General features: G+C 43.1%; 1 protein-coding gene across 1 annotated transcript in view; it reads left to right on the forward strand.

Annotated features, from left to right (window-relative positions):
* Nucleotides 1-21,424, forward strand: part of AFF3 (AF4/FMR2 family, member 3) — a 716,335-nt gene that overhangs the window by 137,924 nt on the left and 556,987 nt on the right. Inside the window, 4 exon segments of the mRNA XM_011969671.1 lie at nucleotides 4,256-4,329; nucleotides 6,901-7,021; nucleotides 8,366-8,678; nucleotides 8,808-9,193. Of these exon segments, the coding sequence (XP_011825061.1) occupies nucleotides 4,256-4,329; nucleotides 6,901-7,021; nucleotides 8,366-8,678; nucleotides 8,808-9,193 (894 nt within the window).

Below are 21,424 nucleotides of genomic sequence, written 5' to 3' on the forward strand. Positions count from 1 at the left end.
TTTAAAACAATTGTTATAATTTTGGAGTGTTTGATTAAATTTCCTTAATTATACACGGTGCTTATGCTGCTGCTCTGGGGAGCAGGAGAGTTTCTGGGGAATGGTCTTCTCTCCTCCTTACGCCTTTTCTTCTTCCTGCTCACCCTCATGGCTCCAAGTCCATGCCCAGGGAGCACGTTACCATATCGTCAGGTCTCATAGTATCTGAAAAGATTGTCTTCTCTGTGGCCAGGCTGCTTAGAGGCAGCCTGATGCAAACTGTGAAAAGCGGGAGAGTGTTTCTCTGTTTCCTCTGAATCCACCCTTCATGCATTTGCTCCAAACCAAACCTGCTCTTAGGAAGGGATCAGATGAAACTATTTAGAGTGAGGTAGCAATGATAAGTTAGCGGTGGGTAAACCACATAAATGAAACTTTAAATGAGGAATTCCACCTTGTTAAAGAACTAAGGTGGGCCGGGCACGGTGGCTCACACCTGTAATTCCAGCAATTTGGGTGGCCAAGGCGGGCGGATCACGAGGTCAGGAGATGGAGACCATCCTGGCTAACATGCTGAAACCCCATCTCTACTAAATATACAAAAAAAAAAAAAAATTAGCTGGTGTGGTGGCACACGCCTGTAGTCCCAGCTACTTGGGAGGCTGAGGCAGAAGAATCACTTGAACCTGGGAGGTGGAAGTTGCAGTGAGCTGAGATTGCCCCACTGCACTCCAGCACGGGCAACAGAGTGAGACTCCGTCTAAAAGAAAAAAAGGAAGTAAGGTGGTATGGAGAGGATAACATAACAGCCTCAGAATATACTCCCAAAGGCCGCTTACTAGTAATCCATGTATTTTGTACCTTTAAGCTCTTCTTCCTTTCCTTGTCCTTAACCTGCCCTTTTCTCAAGGCCCAGCTCAAAGCTGGTCTCCTGCAGGAAACAGTGCTGATTCCCTGTGCTACCCCTGCCCGTGCCCTGACCACAGGCTACTCACGTTGTTTGCTTGTGAAGGGGTCCCCTTCCTCCTTCTCCCCATTCTCTTTGCCCCAGACTGTTGTCTTCTCATCAGCAGGATGGCTCAATCACAGCCCTGTCTCCCCAGTATCTGACACAGTGGCATTCAGAAAATGCTTTTGGGTGAAAATGAATTGTGTTTTTGTTACTTGAAAAGGACAGTATTTTAAAAACATGCAAAACATGATAACTTTTTCCAAAAGATAGGGGAGAGGTGGTTCATTCTCTTCTCCTTGAATTCATTTATTTCTTAGACCCCCACAACCCTGGAGATACATCGGTAGTTTGGATAATTTTTAAAAAATAAGAATAAAACATTTTGATGATTCTAGTCGAGGGATACAATTGGCTTCATCTACCCTTGCCTAAAAGTCTCCTCCATGGGAAATGCAGTTTGCTTGGAGCAAGTGCTCCAAAACAAACTGCATTTCATCAGATTTCATCAGGCTGCATGTGGATGTGTGTGGTGGGGAGGAGGTTGTCCCTCCTGGCTGGCTGGGTCTGCTGAATCAACCTGTGGCTCAGCCAGAGGGCAGGCTGTCCTGGCTCCAGCACCTTTCTCACCAGTAGGGCAGCCTAGGGAGAGACTGGAGCAGGCTGATGAATGGGTAGCATTTGATAAAAGTAGTGACATCAGTAGCCCTCGCTGGGCAACTTTAGAATCTATCATTTTTAATTTTTTTTTATTCACTCCTCTATCTTCCATTCCACAGTTCTAGGTTACATGGGTCTGCTTTGTGTGTGTGCTGTGGAAAGAGACTGATTTCTGTCTTTTGTCAATTGGGGGCTGTAAACAATTGTAACAACTGAGACTTTATTCCAGAATTCTCCTATGGTTCTCTCTGTCTGACTGGGAAATAGCTTGCCTTACTTCATTTATTCCTGTTTTGCCTCTGTGGGGCTCATGTTAACTAGTTCTCACTACTGGGCTTGTAGACATCAGGGTTTAGGAGGTGCCACCACTTGTTGGCTCCAGGGTAGCTCCTGTTCTCTGGGCAGAGCTGAGTAAGGTACTTTGGACATTGCTGTTCCTTCTACACAGTGTCTCTTTATGACATTGTTTTGATGATCAAACTCTTATCCTAAGTTTCTTGATCTTTATAAAAGTTAACCCAGTCATAATATTCACCATCACTGTCTTTCTCCAATGGGCATTGTGAGGATAATTAAGGGACATATAGGTGAAATGTTTTGAGCTCAATGGAAGAGAGAAGCCATCAGGCTCATAGATGTTACTTTTACTTAGTTTCATGCTGTTACCATATGATCAAGAATAGATGAATTTTGGAAATGATGACAGTTTCATGTTTAGACATCTATTTCTACTTAACTACCATCGTTGGCCTTGGCTGGAGCTCTACAAGATACCTCAATTTATAGATTTAAAAAAGTGAGAAATGATCAAAAATGTTTTTTACTACATTTTTATTTGCTATTAAAAAAAATTTCTAAAAAAATAAATAGGTCTTTTTTTTTTGAGATGGAGTCTCGCTCTGTTGCCCAGGCTGGAGTGCAGTGGTGCGATCTCGGCTCACTGCAAGCTCCGCCTCCCGAGTTCACGCCATTCTCCTGCCTCAGCCTCCCGAGTAGCTGGAATTACAGGCGCCCACCACCATGCCTGGCTAGTTTTTTGTGTTTTTTAGTAGAGACGGGGTTTCACCGTGTTAGCCAGGATGGCCTCGATCTCCTGACCTCGTGATCCGCCCATCTCGGCCTCCCGAAGTGCTGGGATTACAGACTTGAGCCACTGTGCCCGGCCTAAATAGGCCCTTTAAAAGAAGTTTATTAAAAAGGTTCATTTTTCTGGGAATGTTATACATCTGCAACAAATAATAAATAATATTGAAGCAGTTGGCTACCTCCAATTTCATGCAAAATAAATACATTTGGTGACATACATTTGAGGAATGTGATTTTTATAATTTTTATGGAAATAGGAACAACTTTACAGATGATAGAAGTTTTTACCATCTGCTGGTAACAAAGAAACATAACTCATAACGTGTGGCACATTTTGAGTTTAATGTATATGTTGGCATGCCGGGAATCGGAATTCTCTTAGACCTAAGTCAGCCATCCCAGGGGAAGCTGACCTGACTTTCAGCTTGTCAAGGGAAAGCTTTCTTTGCTTTTAAAGCATGATCTTCACATTGCTCAAATGGCAGAGGGATGAAGAGGGCTAAGCTTTCATGGCAAGAGATGAAGAGAGAGGCACTCTGCAGGCTGGTGAGCACCGGCACGATTTTCACTTGTAATTAGTGGAACGGGGGCTCGCTGTCGAGAAGCTACTGTCTTTATGAGTCAAAACATTTAGTATTGGTGGAAAGGTGAGAGTTCAGACACTTAGGGAGATACAGGGGGTAGGAAGCCCAGCCTTTCTCTTACAGTGACAGCCGCTTTAAGCAAGTGACATTTTAGCTCCCTAGCCATGAAATGACATGTGGTGGGGCGGGCTTGTGGTTCTAGTTAAGGAATGGGTGGGTTAGTTTTAAGAAGCAGCTCAGTAGAGGCTACAGAGCTGCCCACCAAGAAAGGAGGAGAGAAACCAAAGGGAAGACCTTGCCTTTCTTTTCGAGTTTCCTTTCCTCTCCTTTGAAGAAGTGGGGATGTTGCCGTTTTGGGTCATCCTGGCTTCACCTTAGGGTGTGGAAGCATGGCACAAGCAGGATGGCTGGCCCCTGAAAAAACGGCTAGTGGATTTCCATTAGTAGATTATGAGTAAGTGGTCCTGAGGGTGTCTGCTCCTTCTTGGTCTTAGGAGCTGTAGGCTGGTTATGTGGGTAGAACCTCATTAGTGGATTTTATCTAGCAATCTGGATGCTTTAGAAAGCATCTTGGAGTGCTTTGGGGGTATCTTTCAGCTTAAAGGGGTTGGGGGATGAGGCAGGTTTAAAGAGGAGCCTCTTTTCTCTCACCTCCAACTTCTTCAAAGTAGGACATGACTCACAACTCCCAGACCCTGGAAATGTATTGGGTCCGATACCTGCCTGATTAATTTTGGTTTTTATCCTATTGCCTTTGTCTTAAACATTTAAGCCACACTGAAAAATAAGTGGAGTGTATGAATCTGTTTTCAGGGCTGCGTCTACTGTGGTCCCTTCCTTTGTTCATCTTGCCTCCCGTTCTGCCCCCTCTGGGATTCTGGATCCCTTCCCCTTGGCCTCTGGAAAATATGCAGACAGACTCGTGCACGCTAAGCTCCTCAAGGCTAATCAGGTTTAAAGTGCTTCCCCTTCTTGTGCTGTTTATATTTCTTGCAGGGGTGAAGACATCTTAAACCAGAGGAATGACTCTCTAGTTGTGGAATTTCAGTCATCAGCCAGCAGATGCAGGAGGTATTATTTTGGGCATGGGGGCTTTCTGAGAAGCCCCGAAATCATTCTCAATGACCACCTGCCTGCTCCATCTTACATAAGGCCACTCTGTGCATCACACTGGTCTTGTGTGTCTGGTTGAGTTGACCTGACTGAGGGCAACAAGCATGGGTGTGGGAGTCCCTGTGTGTATGGGAAGAGGGAAGAGTTGTGATGCATGCTGTGCAAGCCTTTTTTTTTTTCTTTTGAGACGGAGTCTCGCTCTGTCGCCCAGGCTGGAGTGCGGTGGCGAGATCTTGGCTCACTGCAAGCTCCGCCTCCTGGGTTCACGCCATTCTCCTGCCTCAGCCTCCCGAGTAGCTGGGACTACAGGCACCCGCCACCACGCCCAGCTAATTTTTTGTATTTTTAGTAGAGACGGGGTTTCACTGTGTTAGTCAGGATGGTCTCGATCTCCTGATCTCGTGATCCGCCCGCCTCAGCCTCCCAAAGCGCTGGGATTACAGGCGTGAGCCACCGCGCCCGGCCGCTTTTTGTTTTTTAACTGCAGGTGTCAATGTTGTTCCAAAAGCTAGAAGTTCATAATGAAACTAGAATTCTCCTGTTGATTAAAGACTACTTCATATCCATCCACAGTGTGGGTCATATGTCCTCAGAGCAGTCTCCATTTGAAATCCGTGGAATGTTTGTGAAAGCCAGGGTTTCATATTACAGATGTCCACAAGCAGGGCAGGACCTTCATACCCTCTGCTGGGAACTGGAAGTCTGGTTCTGTGAATAAGAGTGTCTTTCCCATCTCCCACCTTCCTTAGGCTGGTCGCTGTCAGTCACCACAGCTGCCCCAGTGAGTTCTTAGTGATCAGTGATCATGATGTTAGAGCTGTGAGCCTCCCAGTTGGTAGAAGATTCCAGAGGCTGCAGTCCCCGTTATATGAAGGTCACTGGTTGGACTCCCAAATCTAATAACTGTGGGTAATATACTAAGGATGAATTAAAATGCTAATAGGCTCCATGTTCTGGCTATCGTTACATTCCCTAATCTTAAATTTAAATTAAATGCCTTAGGTGCTGCAGCAGCTTTGCCAGAAGCGTGTTTAGCATCGCATCACCCCTTACACAGCAAATTTAAAGTGCACCCCAGCCACGCGGGCAGAGTTAGGATAAGCAATATTTATTTCACAATAATTTGTGTGTCCCCTACAGCTACATGATACAAATACTCTCTGTTTTACTAAAGATAATTATTTAGCTTTAAAAAATCACAATTTTTATAAGTTCCTTTGAACCCACCGATCCTTTTATTATTAACAATATTTTATTAGCAATATGTTGGATTCTGTGGCACCTAAAGCTACTCCAAAGCCATTTTATAGATTACCTTCACATTTAAGCCTTATAACAGTGCCATGAAACACCCCTGCTTTATAATGAAGTCACTAAGGCATGAAGAGACCGAGTGCCTTTTCCATCCCCCTGTCGCTGATTTGGGGAGAACCACATTTTGCAGGTGAGGGTCCCGACTCCCAGCTCAGCGTCTGCCCACTAGACCAAGTGGGAGCTGGAAGCAGAATGATGGCCAGGTCACAGAACCCGCCTGCTTCTGCTGGGAAACGAGGACAGAGCTCATCTTAAGGGATCTGTAAGCTCTTTTCGTTGGGTAGCGTTGGTTCTGTTGTCTACATGGAGGCCAGATTTCTTTATCCAGGGAGCCAGAAAAACAAGTGCATTTCCTTCCTTCAGTAAACAGGTCACTTCCTCATCACTAGTTGAATTAACCCCCTTGTTTTCTCCTTATTAGGGGGAAGGAACACTTTATTTCTTCCTCATTTCTTCCAGTTGTCTGGTGCCTGGCCACTTCATAATTGTATTTTGAGAGAATAGATATTAATTTTCTTCAACAAAAGGCCGAGTTCCTTGATGACACAACATAATTCAATTTCCGTTCTCTCCCCTCATTGCCTGCACCCCTTCCTCCTGGCACATTTTTCATAGTTAGGAGGAGCGATAGTGTCAAATATATCAGAAGGAAGAATTGATTCAGTAGTCGTTTGACGACTTGACTGATTAACAGAGATCAGAAGACGACTCATAACTGTGAAAACCACTGCAGCATGGAGTTTTAACAGCTCTTTAGGGAGCTAGTTAATGAAAGAATCACTACAGAAACAGCCATGCAAAAAGAAAGAAAGAAAGAAAAAGAACAGGAGCATTCCCGTATAACACTCAGAAGCTCTGTCATAGAGAAAATATGCTCATAATTTCTATTTACACATCACTGTAATTACCGTCTGCCTTAAGATTACGTTCAGTCTTCTCCTGTCAAAGTTGCTTAGATAGTTCCTCTTTCACACACCAGGAAGAGAAACCTAGTACTGGTTGGAACTGGTCCTGAGGATTCTTTTTCCCCCGAAGCATGTAATTGTTAGACACCCCAGCACACTGCCTGATTACTGTGGCTTTTGTCTTGTCCGTGTTCTTGTTATCATCACCATTTGTCCACGAACCAGACTTCTGCACTCACATGAGTGTTACGTTGGGCTTTACAGTTTAATTTGTGTGTGTGGTTGTTCTGTCTTCTTTCTCCTGATGCAGTGTCTATGAGCCAGATAGAAATGCATTACGGAGGAAAGAACGAGAAAGAAGAAATCAAGAAACTCAACAGGATGACGGCACGTTTAATTCTAGTTACTCTCTCTTCAGTGAGCCCTACAAGGTAGACGGTTTTCAGTTGTTCATCTCTACCTTTCACTTGTTTCTCTCACTCCCTGTGAAGGTGGCCTTGACTAAAAGAATTGGCTGACCACACTTCACTGCATCTTCTGTCTGTTCAGCCCGGGGAAGACAGCTCAGCCACCAAGTGCAGGGTCTTCCCCCAGAAATTGAGGTGTGTGGTTCACATGGCTTTACTGGCTACTCCCTCAGTAACATGCAACTTTTGTTTACTATTGACACCTGCTTGCTGTGATTTTTATTAATAATACAGACTTCATCTCTGCATTAACGTATCAAGGTCAATCCCATTTGTTATGTTTTCTCAGATCGTAGGAAAACAAACACTATTAGAAGGAGGTTGTGTTACATATTTGTCGTACATGGATCACGCTAGGATTAGAGTACCTGTTAGGGCTAATGAGAAAGAAAGTCTAAGATTATTTCTCATTTTTACCAAAGGCCAGAAATATAACCTTGCTTCCAAAATGAAATGTCATCCCAGATTTCACAAATACCTTAGGCTGCGTGGAGCTCTGGGTTATTCCGGCTTCCTGCACGTTTAGCCCATGTTCCTTTAAGCTTCACATTGACATCTCTTGCCTGTCACTCTGGATTTCTGGCAAGAATGATATTTAGACTAATCCTGAGCCAAATCTGAATTTCAAGTAAAACTTCTAATGGGACTACAATTACAGGACAATCCAATCATAGAAAGACTTAATCCAGGTCATTTTTTAAAGTTGTAATAGTTAATTTTCCTGATTTCCAGGTAATCTGTTTTAGCTGCAACACACGCAAGACCAAGGATCGATCCACCTGCTCCTTTTTATTTTTTGAGACGGAGTCTCCCTCTGTCGCCCGGGCTGGAGTGCAGTGGCGCAGTCTCAGCTCACTGCAACCTCTGCCTCCCAGGTTCAAGTGATTCTCCTGCCTCAGTCTCCCGAGTAGCTGGGACTACAGGAGCCCGACACCACACCCTGCTAATTTTTGTATTTTTAGTAGAGACAGGGTTTCGCCGTGCTGGTCAGGCAGGTCTCAAACTCCTGACCTCAGGTATTCTGCCCACCTTGGCCTCCCAAAGTGCTGGGATTCCAGGCATGAGCCACTGTGCCTGGCCGGATAGATACCTTTTTATGCACCCCGAGGCCATTACAGGCTTCCTATCCTGTTGCATCCCCAGGTGCTGACAGACACCTTCAGAGACGATGAGGATTTCGATTTCATCTCTCAGATCTCATTCCGCGTGTGACAACCCTGACTCTGTGATTGATAAGGGCACCTGTCCATTATCTCCCGTGTTTCTGTTGTCTCTAACAATAGCGTGGATATGTTTTTCTTTCTCCAGACTAACAAGGGGGATGAACTGTCCAACCGGATCCAGAACACTTTAGGCAATTATGATGAAATGAAAGACTTTTTAACTGATAGATCCAATCAGAGTCATCTCGTTGGAGTTCCCAAACCTGGGGTTCCTCAGACTCCTGTGAACAAGATCGATGAACATTTTGTTGCAGATTCAAGAGCCCAGACCCAGCCCTCATCTATCGGTAGCACTACAACTTCCACACCAGCAGCTGTCCCCGTGCAGCAGACTAAGAGAGGCACTATGGGCTGGCAGAAGGCTGGGCACCCACCCTCTGATGGCCAACAGAGAGCAAGTAAGCACAGGCACAGCTTGCTTAGTTTGCACAAATCTGCTAAAACCCAGAGAACCTTAATAAAAAAATAAAATCCCCGTGTATCGAGCCCCTCATCCTTATCTTCCTCTTCTTCTTCTTCCAACTCAGCACAACAGGGCTCTCTCAGGACCTTGCTTGGAGATGGTGTTGGCAGACAGCAGCCGCGGGCCAAACAAGTGTGCAATGTGGAGGTGGGCCTTCAGACCCAGGAGAGACCACCTGCCATGGCGGCCAAGCACAGCAGCAGCGGACACTGTGTTCAGAACTTTCCTCCATCCCTAGCTTCAAAACCCAGCCTGGTCCAGCAGAAACCGACCGCGTACGTGCGGCCGATGGACGGCCAAGATCAGGCCCCTGATGAGTCTCCTAAGCTGAAGTCGTCTTCGGAAACCAGTGTGCACTGCACATCGTACAGGGGAGTCCCCGCCAGCAAGCCGGAGCCGGCCAGAGCCAAGGCCAAGCTCTCCAAGTTCAGCATCCCCAAGCAGGTGGAGGTGAGTCTTTATCGGCACCGTTCACATGCAACTGCGTAGTTACAAGTGGCAACTTGACCCTTGTGAATTCAGTTTCCGTGTTTCTTGTTTTTCAGTGATGGGGTTGACTTCATGTGGTAGGATTTGTAGCAGTCATTAAAAGGGGAGGCAGACTTACATAATGATGTCTTAAAAATCTCAAATTTATTATAAATGAAATTTTTAGAGTTCCAGCAAATGCAGTTGTGTGTGTATGTATTAGTTAGGGAAGGAATGTCCCCTTCAGTATAGTTTGAGAATTTTCTTCTGAACAGCTAGTGTTCACTGAGGTATGAATAAAATTAAGAAATAAGTGAATAAGTGATTCAGAAATAAGAAAAGCACTTACAGGCTATAATTTCAGTATCTAAATAGGTAAATTTTTATGTGAAAGAGTTCCAGAACTCTTTTAACATTTTTGTGTTTTGAAATATTTTAACACAAACTTTACCAAGTAAACCTCATAATAGTTTTTTAATTAATTGTTTAAATTATTCAACTTTGAATATGGTGAATTATTCAAATATTTTAGAAATCCTGTCCTGTCTCAGATCGTATTCCAAATTGATGATGGTTGTGAAGAGTACACGAAGAAAAAAATATGACCATGCATACATATTTTTCGCTGTGATATGGTATACTAACTAAAATTAAATGTGAGTTCTAGAACATTATACTTAGGAACTGTTCAGTTTTTTCTTTTTAACATATTCTTTAAAGACTGAGTAACATTGTGGCCAGAATATTCTTTGTATCTTAATAACCAAATGAAATCAGTGATTTGACATTTGTTGTTGCATTTTTGACAAGACTGAGCTTAAACATTTCTGAACTATCATCTCAGAGATCACCATGGACTGATAGGGAGATCAACATATCACCCTTAGAGAAGACCTCTTTTTTAATCTATGAGATGTTTACACTGGTTTTGCAGAGAAAATTAAGTGACATGTATACCGTAATTTTTTTTAAATTACACTTTTATGATAGATTCTAGAAAATGTTCACTTGGAATTAATGGAAGCAAAATGTCATTTCTATAGGCATTTATGTTTTTAAAAGTTTGTAGGAAACACACATACATAACACCTTACAAAACTGAATTCATCAGGCTGTTTGATTCATCATCATCAAATGACTGGTAGCAGCAAATAAATTTCGGTGTATCCTTAAGCGGTGATGACTAACTTTTACAACCACCAGGAATCCCTGCATTATTTCAGTCTCAATTGACTTCTTGTTAAAATGGTTTTTATCTACCAGAGAAACTTCAGATTTATTAGGTAATAATTTACATGTTTGTTTATTTTGGAATTCAGTGAGTTCATAAAACTCTAGTTAAAACAAAAAAGATGAATTTTTGATTGCCAGTAAAGCCTTAAGCAGATAACTGTGCAGTTTTTATGAGGCTTTTGGGTATGTCATTAATAACCTGGACACTTTCAGGATGCCCTTTGAGGACTCAGATTGGAAAGAACATGCTGTGTACGGTGTCTGGTTAGCAGAGAGAGCAGGGGATGCCTCAGACAGAGACTCATGCTGAGAGAAATCAGAGCTTTTCTATGGGAAGTGTTCCATTTCCCCTATATGCGGTGACATTGAACTAGCGAGCCTGCCCTCTTCCTAACATTTTGTCCTGAATATTTCCAAAAGGCCAATCATTCTTTGATAGAGAAGAGATAAGAGGTGTTGTCTGTAGAACAAAGTTAAAAATTGGTGGGTGGGTTCTTTTTTTTATGGGTGAAGGGGGGTGCAGTATTTATTTTAGTAAAAAGCACTGCATATTAGGAGAAATATTGTAATTTGAACCTTATAATACTTGTCTGGGCTCACTCCCACAATAAAAACATGACTAAATTTCACAGTTAGCAGTCGAGTAGTAAGTTACTTCTACCCTTCGAACTCAGAGATTTTTGTTGACAGTATTCCAAGAGAAGATTAAGAAATATTCTTTTGCAGGCACATTATTCAATATTTATAGTCTGTTCCAATAAAATCCACAATCAGGCCAGGCACAGGCTCATTCCTGTAATCCCAGTACTTTGGGAGGCTGAGGTGGGAGGATTGCTTGAGGCCAGAGTTCAAGACCAGCCTGGGCAACATAGTGAGACCCCATCTCTACAAAAATTAAGTGAGAAAATAAAATTCATAGTCATCACATAGAAGGCGAAGAATTTTATCAACCAGATTTTACTTTTGAGGGAATAAATATTTTTATTTTTTAAAAGAGGTAAAACAATTTAATGTGACAAACCATTTCAAAAATATTCATGTGAATATTTTTAAAAATAAAGATACTGCAGGTGTGAAACTCTCCTCTCAATAGTACAGACATTAATTTCCAGTGAGGTAGAGAAGGTGTTTTTCAGGGAAATTTCCAAAGAAAGTGACCTACAAGGTTATTACTTGACTATGGTGTTTCAGGATGTTAGCTACAGAGCAAGACTTATCACAGTGTGAAGAATTTGGGGGTTGGAAGGGTTAGGTAAAAGTGACATAGAAACAAGGAGGGTCATGCAAAAATAGCTGTTTGGCGTTGTATAGGTACATTCCTCATAAGAAAATCAGATTAATGACTAGGTGCAATGCGATGAGAAGGTTTTTTTTTTTTTATTGTAAGATGTAATCTCTGCCTCCAAGAAATTTACATTAACTGAATAAATTAGACTCCAGCACATAGCTTTTAATTTGCAGTTTCTCTCATTTACAGTCCAAATTAAGTTTAAAATTGGCCTTTTAGTCCTAGGAAAATTCCCTCACCTTCATTACCCTTGTAGTAGAAAAACAATTCTGTATTATTTTTAAAAATTGGGAAAATCTGAATCCCTTTTGCCTGGTTTTACACGTCATAAACTCTTCATTCTTTCCCTTACAACATCGGCACCCTACCTGCTGCTATGGCAAATTATTTGCAATAATTCCTGAGTCTTCAATAATAGGTAATTAGTGCAGAAAAATCCAGTGCAATTTGATGTGGAAGTTAAAGACCTCAAGAGAATTCCTTAACTCATACACCTGCCTCTTGGCTGGCTTTTCCCGACTCAGTTTTGTGTTTAATGAAAAACATATTTTCGTTGTTGTAGCTGAGTCTTTTATTCTGAACACTGCCCCTCATTAAGTGAGCGTCCCTGGGAGTGCCCCCTGGAAGGGTGTCTACAGTTAGGTGAGAGACCAGGGACTAACGAATGGCCAAAGCAGGCCCTCTAGAATGTTCTAGGGCCCGGCACACTGAATTTTATTTCGGACTGAAGTGAATTGTTTTTTGTTTCACACGCACACACAAATTAATATTTTGTGCTCAGCGTGTAATTCCAGATCCAAACACTGGGGACAGTTAACCTAGAGAGGCAGATACAGTTTTGTGGGACCTCAAATTTGCGTAGTCTTGGGGACCTTCTTTAGGAATAAAGGAATAGAAAATATCTCACCCTTGCCATTATTTCAAAAAAATGTAACTGTGTGAACACAGTACCACCCCCATCCCACCCCCAACTCCCCTGGGCCTTGGAGACCCTGAGGCGTAAGCATCATTAACTTCATAGTGTATCTGTCTTTGGCTCATGGAATAATATAAAATCATTACTAAGATGATCATTTTAGATTTGGAAAAAAGTTATATTAGCCTACACTTGGTAGAATTTAAAAATACGTATGTATATGTTAGGTGATGGGGCCAGGGCACAAAAATAGGACAGTGGCGTGCAAAACCTAACATGCAGAGCCAGTGAGACAACACAGGAGGGTCCTGGGCCTTTTGCAGTCGGTGGTTTGACAAGTTACAGCTTCAGCGGTATATTCCAAAACCTACACATTATAGTTTGCTGTTTGCAATTTAATAAGTAGTGATAGTTTGAAACTGCTGTTGCAGAGGGCTCCAGTGGCTGGGAACAGAATTCACTTGATAAGCCAGGGGAGCACAGGAAGCCAGGAGCTGGTGCCCATAGCTTAGTCAGTGGTAAGGAAAGGGACACCTGAATTTGAATATCAGTCAGTAGACTGTGATATCCTAGATGTTTTCGTAGTGGTTGATAATTTATCTATAAGAACAGAGAAACCATTTGTGGTTGATCAGAATTTTATTTGTTAAAATAAGTAATTAAATAGTCTAAGATGTATTGATGAATCATAGAATTTTCATGAAGGGCATTTTAAAATCGCCGTTTATGCCATGAAAAAGAATAGAAAGATGAAGCGCTGTGATTCCATAAAATAGCTTCCTAGAAAAGCAATTAACTGATTTTTTCTAAAGTTCACAGAAGATAAATGATGTAGGCTTCCTATTTCCTGTCACTCTTGGTTACCTTTGTATGAAAATGGATTTCTTCCAAATTAAAGTCGGCACCAGCCTGTCGGGCAAAAAAGGCATCTGTAAAGCAATGTGTACATTACATATTCATGCCAGTAGAATTTCTTAATTACATTTGAGATGTATAATGTTTTCAAATTGAAGTATTCTATCTGATTGCTCCTGGAAGAAATGAGGGTGTGTGGCAAGCCTGGAGACTCAGTTTCCCCACCTGTCGTGGTGTCGTCTTTCCCATCACCCTCGCTCACCCATGGCAGTTGGAGGCCACATCCAGCAGGACAGCATGGCATAGCAACAGCACTGATGGTTACGCTCTGCGCTTCCTCCTGTCTGCTCGATGGGCAGCTTCCGTCCTCTTAGAACGTGGAGTGCCTGTACTACATATACCTGGAAGAGCGGAGACCCAGACCTTGATCTCAGATGCTGGAGGGAAGTGCGTGGTTTCTGTAGTTTGGATGGGTCATTCTGAAGGTCGCAATGAAGACTGGCAAGTGGAAATATTTCCACATTTTCCAGTCCTTTTATGGTCGGCCAGTGGGGTCTTAAAAGGTAAGGCACTTGGACTGGGTGCGGTGGCTCACGCCTGTAATCCCAGCGCTTTGGGAGGCCGAGACAGGTGGATCGCGAGGTCAGGAGATGGAGACTATCCTGGCCAACATAGTGAAACCTCGTGTCTACTAAAAATACAAAAATTAGCTGGGCGTGGTGGTGCATGCCTGTAATCCCAGCTACTCAGGAGGCTGAGGCAGGAGAACTGCTTGAACCCAGGATGCAGAGATTGCGGTGAGATGAGATCGCGCCACTGCAGTCCAGCCTGGGCGACAGAGTGAGACTCCATCTCAAAAAAACCGAAAACCAAAACCAAAACAAAACAAAAAGGTAAGGCACTTAACATGAAAAAACTTCAGTTTCAGTTTCTGTAGTCTTGTGATGAGAAATTTGAAGAAAATGCATTCCAATGTATCCTGTTGTGTGAAGGTGCTAGAGACCTTTTCCTTTCTCTTTCCTCTCTGGGCTTCTTCAGATTTACATCATTAAGCCAAGTTTTCTAGCCTTAAGGGTGGGAAACCACCACTGACCGGGAGGCGTGGAGGGCGGGACCTGGAGGGAGATTATTAGCAAGCCCACTTTATTTTCCATGCTTTCTCAGTTCTCAGAAAGCTTTCTCCCCCGGAGAGCGTCTGAACAGGTTACAGGGCTGCTTTCCCTTCAGCTGCAACCTCCTGGGCGCGAGCTGCGCACCTGGAGCTGCTCAGGAACCCCCGGGCCTCTGCGTTTGGAGTCAGTTGAAAGTGACGTGTGATCCTGTATTTCTGCCACCCAGAAAGGAGGTATCACTCTTCCAGTTTCGTGAGAAAAGCCTCTTCTTGTGTATTTCATCCTTTCTTTGGTCAGAAATCTTGTGCAGTCTTTCAGCTACACAGGGAAGAGGTAGAATGCTGTGGAATGGGTGCAGCTATGGAGACCAGCAAGCACCGGTCAGCCGAGTGACGGGGAGCAAGTGGTTTACTTCCTCAGGGCCTCAGTTTCCTTATGTGTGAGGTGGAGAGCATGGTAATGATACCTGCTTGGCAGAGTTATTGCAGCAGCGGGGAGTGAATGAGACGTATGTAATGTGCTTAGCACAGTGGTAACATAGTAAGCGTTTGGTAAATATTGGCTACATTTCTGTTATTTAAACACCTTTGAAAGAAAAGCAAACAAAATAGAAAAGCGAGTATATTGTTGAGAGTGATTTTATATGTGTGTGTGTGTGTGCGCGCGCGCGCTAGAGAGAGAGGAAATTCTGAAAGTTCCTTTGTATTAAACATAACTAAAATCTTGAAAACCAAGATTATCCTGGATTAATATCACAAAGCCTGAGTAGCGTGATTCTTCCTTATTTGATGCTAACCCCCTCCTGAGATTTTATTTTCCAGTCTGAGATCACCTTTTCTCTCTTTTTCTGTGTATTTGTTTTTTTCTGAGCTATTATTATCTATAGGGGAACCTATCACATGAGAGCTTTATTAATCAAATGAAATGCTAACTAAACACAATTGGAGCTGAGGACAAGTAGTAAAATGTTCACAGAGTAAGCATTTAGAATGACTTGTTGAGACAGATCTGTTTGAAGCCACAGTGTATTAAATAGTGTGTTTAATTGGGCTGAGCAGTAGGATCACTTATCTCCACATGATTAACCGGCATTAGCAATACATTTACAGTAGATGAAAAGGGAGTCTCCCTGGTGCTGTTCGCAGATCCCATTCCATAGCTACGCATGTGACAGGCACCCGTGGACCATGCCTGGATACTCCCGTTGCTGTTCTGACTAAAGGGTGGGCTGTGGGACTGAGAGATGCCTCTGGAAGTGATACTGACTGGAACCCCTCTCTCTGCTGTAAGTGGCCCGGTTCTAGAGCAGAGCGAGGAGTGTGGGTTCTAGAGCTGGAACGTCTGAGTTTCTTCACTCCATTTCCTGGCCAGATGGCCGGGTGCCTCCGTTGCCTCATCTGTGACAGAATCGTGGTAGAACCTACTGATAGCATTTTTATGACTGTTAGATGAGTTAGTACTTACAGTGCTTAGCACAGCGGCTGGCACGTAGTAAGCCTTCAGAAACAATTCACACTCATAATAATTCCTGTAGTTATTTATAGTGGCTCTGTTTGCTTCGCATTTACCTGCTCCTGTGTCCAACCCCAGATGGGTTGACAGCTCTGAATGTAGAAATTGAAGAGAGGTGGATGAATTTCACTAGATTATAAGTTCCACAAAACCAGGGATTTTTGTTTATTTTGTTCCTTTTTTTACGGTGCTGCTTATTGAAGCATCTCTAATGGTTCCTGGCACATAGTTTGTTCTCAATAGATGCTTATTGGGTGAGTTAATTAATTTAAGGATATGGATGAAAGAAGGTGCTCCCCACCAATCCTGGGCCTCCCCGTGTTGGGGCCTCGGTAATCCCTGCCAGACCTTTATGGGAAGAGAGGAGCCAAACGCTTCCAACATATAATTTATAGCTGCTGTTACAAAGCGAAATAGAAACCGTATTTACTGATGTATGTAAACACAGCACATGTAAAATAAATCTTAGAGCTAGCTGCTGGCCTCAGAAACAAATGCTTAACAGGCAGCGAGTGCTCTGAGTGGGACGCTATGTCCTCTGCCTCTTTTTCCTTGTTCTTCTTTGTTTGATTTTCATGAGCAGAAGTCCTTGCCCGGGGGTAGTGTGTGCGGGTGTGCTGTGCGTGTGCTCCCACAGATGGTCGTGTTCTCTGGCCACAAGATGATGTGGGAATGAGGAGGGTGATGAGGGGAGCAGAGCAATGGAGGAGAGAGCCCACATTTCCAGCCTGTGTGCCACATGAACTAGGTTTTAACGTACAAAAGGCCTAAAATATGCGGAGTTCTTAGAAACACCCGTTGGCCCCGTGGGGTGCTGTTTCCCAGAATGTCTCTCGGCGTTTGTCTCTGCATGCCGTCTGGTACTTCACCAATCCTGTTTCTGTCACGTTTCCTCGTTCAGTTATTCGTGGGAACGCCGCGTTGTTTCGTAATGTTGGCGAGCGTTAGCCGTGTATGTCTCCTGAGGCCCTGTGTATTTGTTGTCTGACGGACGTAACCTTCAGGAATAGCATCTGTGTCCATATAGGCCTTGGCATGTGTTTAATACACACTAAACGGTTGACCCCTTATGTGTGTAACAAAAGGATTAACAGCAGAAGATAGGAAGATGTATGTATTCAGCTGTTTCTATAAGCCCTGACAAAAAGTATAGACAGGCCCTCTGCCCACCTCCCCCCCGCATTCTTGGATATCTCCATCAGTGATGAAGGCCAGCTCCATCCCCCGAGGGATGCTCAATGCTGTCTGTGGCATCCCTGCTGAGGCTCATGCTGCGACACTGAAACCCCACAGCAGAAGGGGACTGTGCCCTCCTGCGGTGCCTTTTTTTGTCTTTGGGCAGCTCTGACCCTTATGCTGATGGACAGATCAACCCTTCTGTAACTTATGCTTCTTAGCTTTGGTCGTGCCCCTGGGATTTCTTAATTGCTGGCGATTTCATTTTCATCCATCTCTGATGACTGATTTGTACCTACTAGGTCCTTACTGTGTCCCTCAGGACAGTCCCTCACACAGGATCATGCCGCCCTTTACCAGACAGACGTTAAAGTCAGAGGAGCCTTCCTGTGTCACCATAGCCTACCTGAATTCCTGTTAGAATTTTGATTTTTAGCCCTTTGGCAGTTGACAGTAAGTGGTATGGAGGGAGGAAAAAGCAGAGCAGGGGAAAGAGGGCTGGGGATGCCCATGGGGGTGGAGGGTGGGAGCTGGCTGCAGCATTGAGAGGGTGGCTGGGTCACTGCACTGAGATAGTGAGATGTGAGCAGGAGGACAGTGAGGCCGGGACTTGGTGGAGTTAGCCAGGAAGACATGGCGGGGAGAAGGTACATGCCAGGTGGAGTGGGATGGAGAGCTGGAGCGAAGGCTGAGTGGGAATGTGCGTCCTTACCTAGCAGCGTGCATGGGGTAGAAGAAGTGGCAGGGGAGGCCACGTCTTACAAGGCCTGCTGAGCCTCGGTAAGGACTATGGCTTTACTGTGAGAATTGGGAGCCATTGAAGGGTTTGGAGCAGAGGAGTGTCATGATTTGACATAGGTACGAAAAGAATTGGTGTGGCTGTTGCACAGAGAATGAGCTGTATTGGGGCAAGGGAGAAGTGGGACATGGCTTGGCAGGTTATTGTGCTAGTCTAGGGGAGGTGATAGTTGCTGGGGCCATGGGGACAGCAAAGGTGGTAAGATTGGATTCTCTATGTATTTTGAAGGAGAGCCAGTAAGATTGGCTGACAGCTTGGCTGACAGACAGAGGAACTGAGTACAGATATTTGATCTGAGCAAATGAAAGGAAGAAGTCACTATCAACTGAGATGAGAAGAACTATGTGTGAGGCAGGTTTTGGGGGCAAGAGCAAGAGTTCTCTTGCTTACTTGGGCTTATTGAGTTTGAGTTGTCTGTTAGACATCCAAGTGGAGGTGACCCACGAGTCTGGAGTTTGGAGAAGGAAATATGTATCTGGGTTGGAGGTGTAGATTTGGGAGTTGTGAGCATACGCGTGGCATCTAATGCCTTGAGCCTGGATGTTGTAACCCAGGGAGTGAGGGCAGGTGACGAGGGCTGAGCTGTGGTGTGTTCCTACCTAAAGGGGTCAGTCTGAGGGGAAGGAACCAGCAAAAAAGATAAGAAGGGATCAGTAGGTAGGAAGAAAACAGAGGATAGCATTGGGAAGCCATGAGGAAAGGGGGGTCTCAAGAAGGGAAGGGAGTTATTACCAGTGTCACCTCTGCTGTGTTAGGCTTAGTAACATGGAGGTTAGCATTTCCCTTGATGAGAGTTTTTGGGGCCAATGTCTATTTGGGTTTGAGAGAGAAACAAGAAGAGGCATTAGGGACATTACATACAGTCTTTCTGGAAGTTTTGCCACACAGGACAGCAAAGATTTTGTAAGTAATAGGTCTTCATCATAAAAATTTAGATAACATTAAGAACATAAAGAAGGGCCGGGCACGGTGGCTTATGCCTGTAATCCCAGCACTTTGGGAGGCCGAGGTGGGCAGATCACAAGGTCAGGAGATTGAGACCATCCTGGCTAACACGGTGAAAACCCGTCTCTACTAAAAATACAAAAAAAATTAGCTGGGCGTGGTGGCGGACGCCCGTAGTCCCAGCTACTCGGGAGGCTGAGGCAGGAGAATGGCGTGAATCCGGGAGGCAGAGCTTGCAGTGAGTCGAGATCCTGTCATTGCACTCCAGCCTGGGAGACAGAGTGAGACTCTGTCTCAAAAAAAAAAAAAAAAAAAGAACATAAAGAAGAAAAAAATCACCTGTGGTTGTATAATCTGGAAATAATCACATTTAATGTTTTGGTTAAAGAGCAGATCCTTCTGGTCTTTTTTCTGTACTTTGTCTTTCTGATTAAATTGGGATTAAAGCTATTATATTTGGTTATTATCTAATTTATTTTCCTTACTTATTGTAACCACTTTCCCATGTTATTATACAGTTTTTGGCAACATTCAGTGTGTGGTCTTTAGTGGTTCAGCATCTCATTTATTTGAACTACGTCAGTGATTTTATCCTATAGTTTATTTGTATAATCCTTTTATTGGTCATCTAAGCTGTTTTCGGTTTTTTCACTATTACCAATTATTCTGCAATGAGTGGCTAAGTAAATTTTGTATATATGTGTGATTTGTTCCTAAGAAAAATTCTTAGACATCCAATTTATAATTCCAAAGTGAGCAATTCTCATATATAAACCTTTGTGCATTTTTTGTTCATATCCTTTACCCATTTTTCTGTTGAAGTGTTTATATGTATTTTTTCTCACTGAGTTAAGAGTTGTTTAAATATTAAGAAAATCAATCTTTCCTAATTACATTGTAAACAGTTTTCCCAGTTTGTTGATTAACCTTTGCTCTTAGTGGACAAATTAAATTTTGTATCTCTGTCTCTTCCTTTTTGATCTCTTCCTTTGTTAGTATGGTTACAAAGACGGTTACCAAAGATTAGAGTTAAATCTAACATAGTTAAATCTAACTATGAAATAAATAGATGGAAAGTTATCTATCTGAAATTTGTTTTGATATAAGATAAGGCTTTAGTTATTTGTTTTTTAAATAGTCAAATCCCAACATAATTGATTTATTAGTTATAATTGATTTATAAAAAAAAATGCTTTCTTTTTATGGAATTATAGCCGTAGGTAGGAGTCACCTATGAAGACAATGTCTTGTGAAACTGGAAATCTTAAGTTAAGATGCTCTGTCCTTCCTTCAAGTCCCTAGTGCAAGTCTTACTGCTTTCACCGCCTGCTCCAGCCCCCAAAGTGCTTCCTTTCCTCTCAATTCCCATAATGTCCACATGTATTAAATTACCATATATTATTATGTATTTTTCTTTGGTGTCATCTGATCTCACAGATTTCCTGAGGACAGGCCCCTTCTCGTTTGTCTTTGGGCTGTCATCTTCTAGGATGGGGTCCTGTTAGAGCTGGTACTCCAGCTCTAATAGTTTCGTCCCTGAGGTCTGGACTTGAGTTTCTGTACCTCAGATATAGGTAGGGTGCACCCTACTTTCACTGGTTCAAATGATGTCAGGCAGATCAGTGACAAAAATAAAGAAGAACACTAGAATGAGGTTCAAGCATAGCATATAATCTGACCCAGGCTCGATCTCCATCCACTTACCAGACCTCTTGCCATTTCCTTAAACCGTCATTTTCTTTCATGCCTTTCTGTCTTTGCTTCTGCCTGGAGTGATATCCTTTTCTAGTTTTCCCACCAGATTAGTCCTTCAAGGCCCGTTCCTCTTACTAAAAACTGATAGTAATCTTTGGAAATTGGTCTTTGGGATATTTGCATTCCATCTTATTTTTGATATTTTTCTAATTTTGAATTGTTTATACTGACAGGTTACATGCTCATTTAGTTAATTTGGATAATGAAGAAAAATGAAGTTTAAAAATCAACTCAAATCTCACTGTCCGGAAAAAAAACTAACAAACATGAATTGAGCTTCATTTCGGATGACAGTGTCTCACTTTTTTACCTCTCTCTTTCTGTTTCTTTGGTTTCATCGAATTTGGGGCCTCTCTTGAACTTTGATGTCTTTTAAGATGCCCACTCTGTTTGCTCTTATAGGTCATTTGTTCTTTCTATTTGAGTCCCTAAAGAATTATTTGGAATTTCTGAAGCTTAACCAAAATATGTCTCAGTATTATGCATTTCCTGAAACATAGAGTATTCTTTCAGTCTGCATATCAGTTTGTTCTAGCTCAGGGAATTTTTTAAAACAAAAGATTAAGTGTGGCTGGGAGCAGTGGCTCACGCCTGTAATTCCAGCACCTTGGGAGGCCGAGGC

The sequence above is a fragment of the Mandrillus leucophaeus genome, unplaced genomic scaffold (assembly GCF_000951045.1).
Source record: "Mandrillus leucophaeus isolate KB7577 unplaced genomic scaffold, Mleu.le_1.0 Scaffold9, whole genome shotgun sequence".
NCBI lineage: Eukaryota > Metazoa > Chordata > Mammalia > Primates > Cercopithecidae > Mandrillus > Mandrillus leucophaeus.